Raw genomic sequence first — 1,880 nt, forward strand, 5'->3', positions numbered from 1 at the left:
ATGGAAATATATATTATATATAGATACATTTAGAGTAAGGAAGTAATGTTCAGGGCAGTTTGACCAGGTCCACATTTTCCTCTTTCCCCTTCAAATGCTGATTCACCTGCTGGCATGAACGGTCACTTGGCCTCCTTGTCACCGTGGGATTTCTGAGAACTCTGCAGTGCTCCTTTGAAAATTATTCTAACAAAAATAAATACTATGAATCCATCCCACTGTCACTCAACAGCATATTTCCATTTGAGTTAGAATGTGTTATTTTGTAGATCAAAAAAATAGTTTGATTCTTTCTTTCTCTGTGTGTGTTTATATTTTGTCCCATTTATTTTATTTTATTTTTGTTGTTTTTTGCATTTTTATTTCCAAAATACACTTTAAAAAGTCGTCCTCGTCACATGTTGAAAAAAATAGAAAGCTCTGATTGGCTCGGCTGTCTTCCGGTGTGTGACTTCCCTCTCGTCCAGCGGGATGCAGGAGCACCTGTTGGTGGACGGCATTGTTTGGAGCGTAACAGGAACCCAATCCCAGCTGTAAGCACACTAGTACAAGATGAGGGTCAATGTGAACCCGGCCAGTTGGCTCTGGAGGGCAGAACACACACCTACAAGCATTCTTACAGCAGGGGTTGAGGGAGGGAGGAGGAGAGGAGGACGGGACGAAGAGTTTCAGAAAACTCCAAAGTTGCCTCTCCTGTTCTTTCTGACCATTCAAGACTGGCCCAAATTCCACAGTGAGAATTCCCTCTTGTACTGGTAAAGTTCTATGTTCCTATTCTGTGAGTCTGGTCTGTTTAAAAGCCTTCTATATGACAGTAGGCCTCCAGACTGGAGAAGAGAATGTAAAGGAACCAGAGGCTAAAAAAGAAGGCTGATGTGGCCAGTCTGTGTCCCCTGGGCCCACCAAGTTCTCCCCCGATATGGGCGCGGCGACGGTAAAGCAGCACCGAGACAGCCAGGAAGGCGAAGATGGTGAAAAGAGTGACGGAGAAGGCCAGCGAGCCAGCCTCAACTACAAATGGCTTCCCTTTCATTTGCCAATAAATGGCCGCTACCGACCAGGCCATGCCGATTCCCAGGAAGACGTTGACAGCGTTGCTGCCCGTCACGTTCCCAATGGAGGCGTCTGCGTACGTGTCCTGGACCGCTGCCACCTTACTGGCGAAAGTGTCTGTGGAGGAAGAAGACATGAGAGGTGACGCCAGAACATTTTAAACAGGTTACCAGAGTGAAGCCACTGCTAAACCAAAAGGAGATCAGGAGTCCAGCAGTGGTGAGCATGGTCCACAACACATTTGTTGAGCTTAACACAATGCACATGTTTGCTTAAAACCTTGAGGTCAACCCTGTGTGTCTGTTAACAAAATATGCCATGAACATGAGTTTATTTCAAGAAAACTGGAACAGTGTAAACACAGATGATRGTACAGCATCTAAGTTCAGGATAGAAGAAGGAAAAATTGTAAACAATCAGATGGTGAAAGGCTAATAACTGATTGCTGCAACGATACAATATCCAGTTCACAGTTATTATCATGATGAGATTTGAGACGTAAAGGTAATGGKCGGGGTCACAGAAAAAGGCTGTTCATTCATTTTATGTCAATAAGACTGATTGATATGTTGCTRTTTTTGTGGTTTCAAAGTCAGTTGGCTCTAACATTCTTTTAGAATCATGTTTACTCCAAAGGTTATTCAGTTGTAAATGTCTAAATRTCAGTTCAGAAAATGTCAAGAACACAGATTATATTGCTAAAAACCCCCAAAAAGAAGTCTGATTGTCAAACACCTGACAGCAGTGGATGTACAGAACGAGGCCTCAGCTTATCAAATGGTTGAACCAAGTAGTCCTGATGCATCTCAGTAATCCAGGTAAAAAAA

The 1,880-nt window shown here is 43.3% G+C and overlaps 1 protein-coding gene across 1 annotated transcript in view; it reads right to left on the reverse strand.

Moving 5' to 3' along the window:
• Positions 1-340: 340 nt before the first annotated feature.
• slc8a3 (solute carrier family 8 member 3) overlaps positions 341-1,880 on the reverse strand; it is a 39,684-nt gene continuing 38,144 nt past the window's right edge. The window contains exon 7 of the mRNA XM_014025715.1: positions 341-1,170. Coding sequence (XP_013881169.1) covers positions 794-1,170 — 377 coding nt within the window. The 3' untranslated portion in view covers positions 341-793. The remainder of the gene's footprint in view (positions 1,171-1,880) is intronic.

This window comes from Austrofundulus limnaeus, unplaced genomic scaffold (genome assembly GCF_001266775.1).
Source record: "Austrofundulus limnaeus strain Quisiro unplaced genomic scaffold, Austrofundulus_limnaeus-1.0 Scaffold493, whole genome shotgun sequence".
NCBI classification, from domain to species: Eukaryota; Metazoa; Chordata; class Actinopteri; order Cyprinodontiformes; family Rivulidae; genus Austrofundulus; species Austrofundulus limnaeus.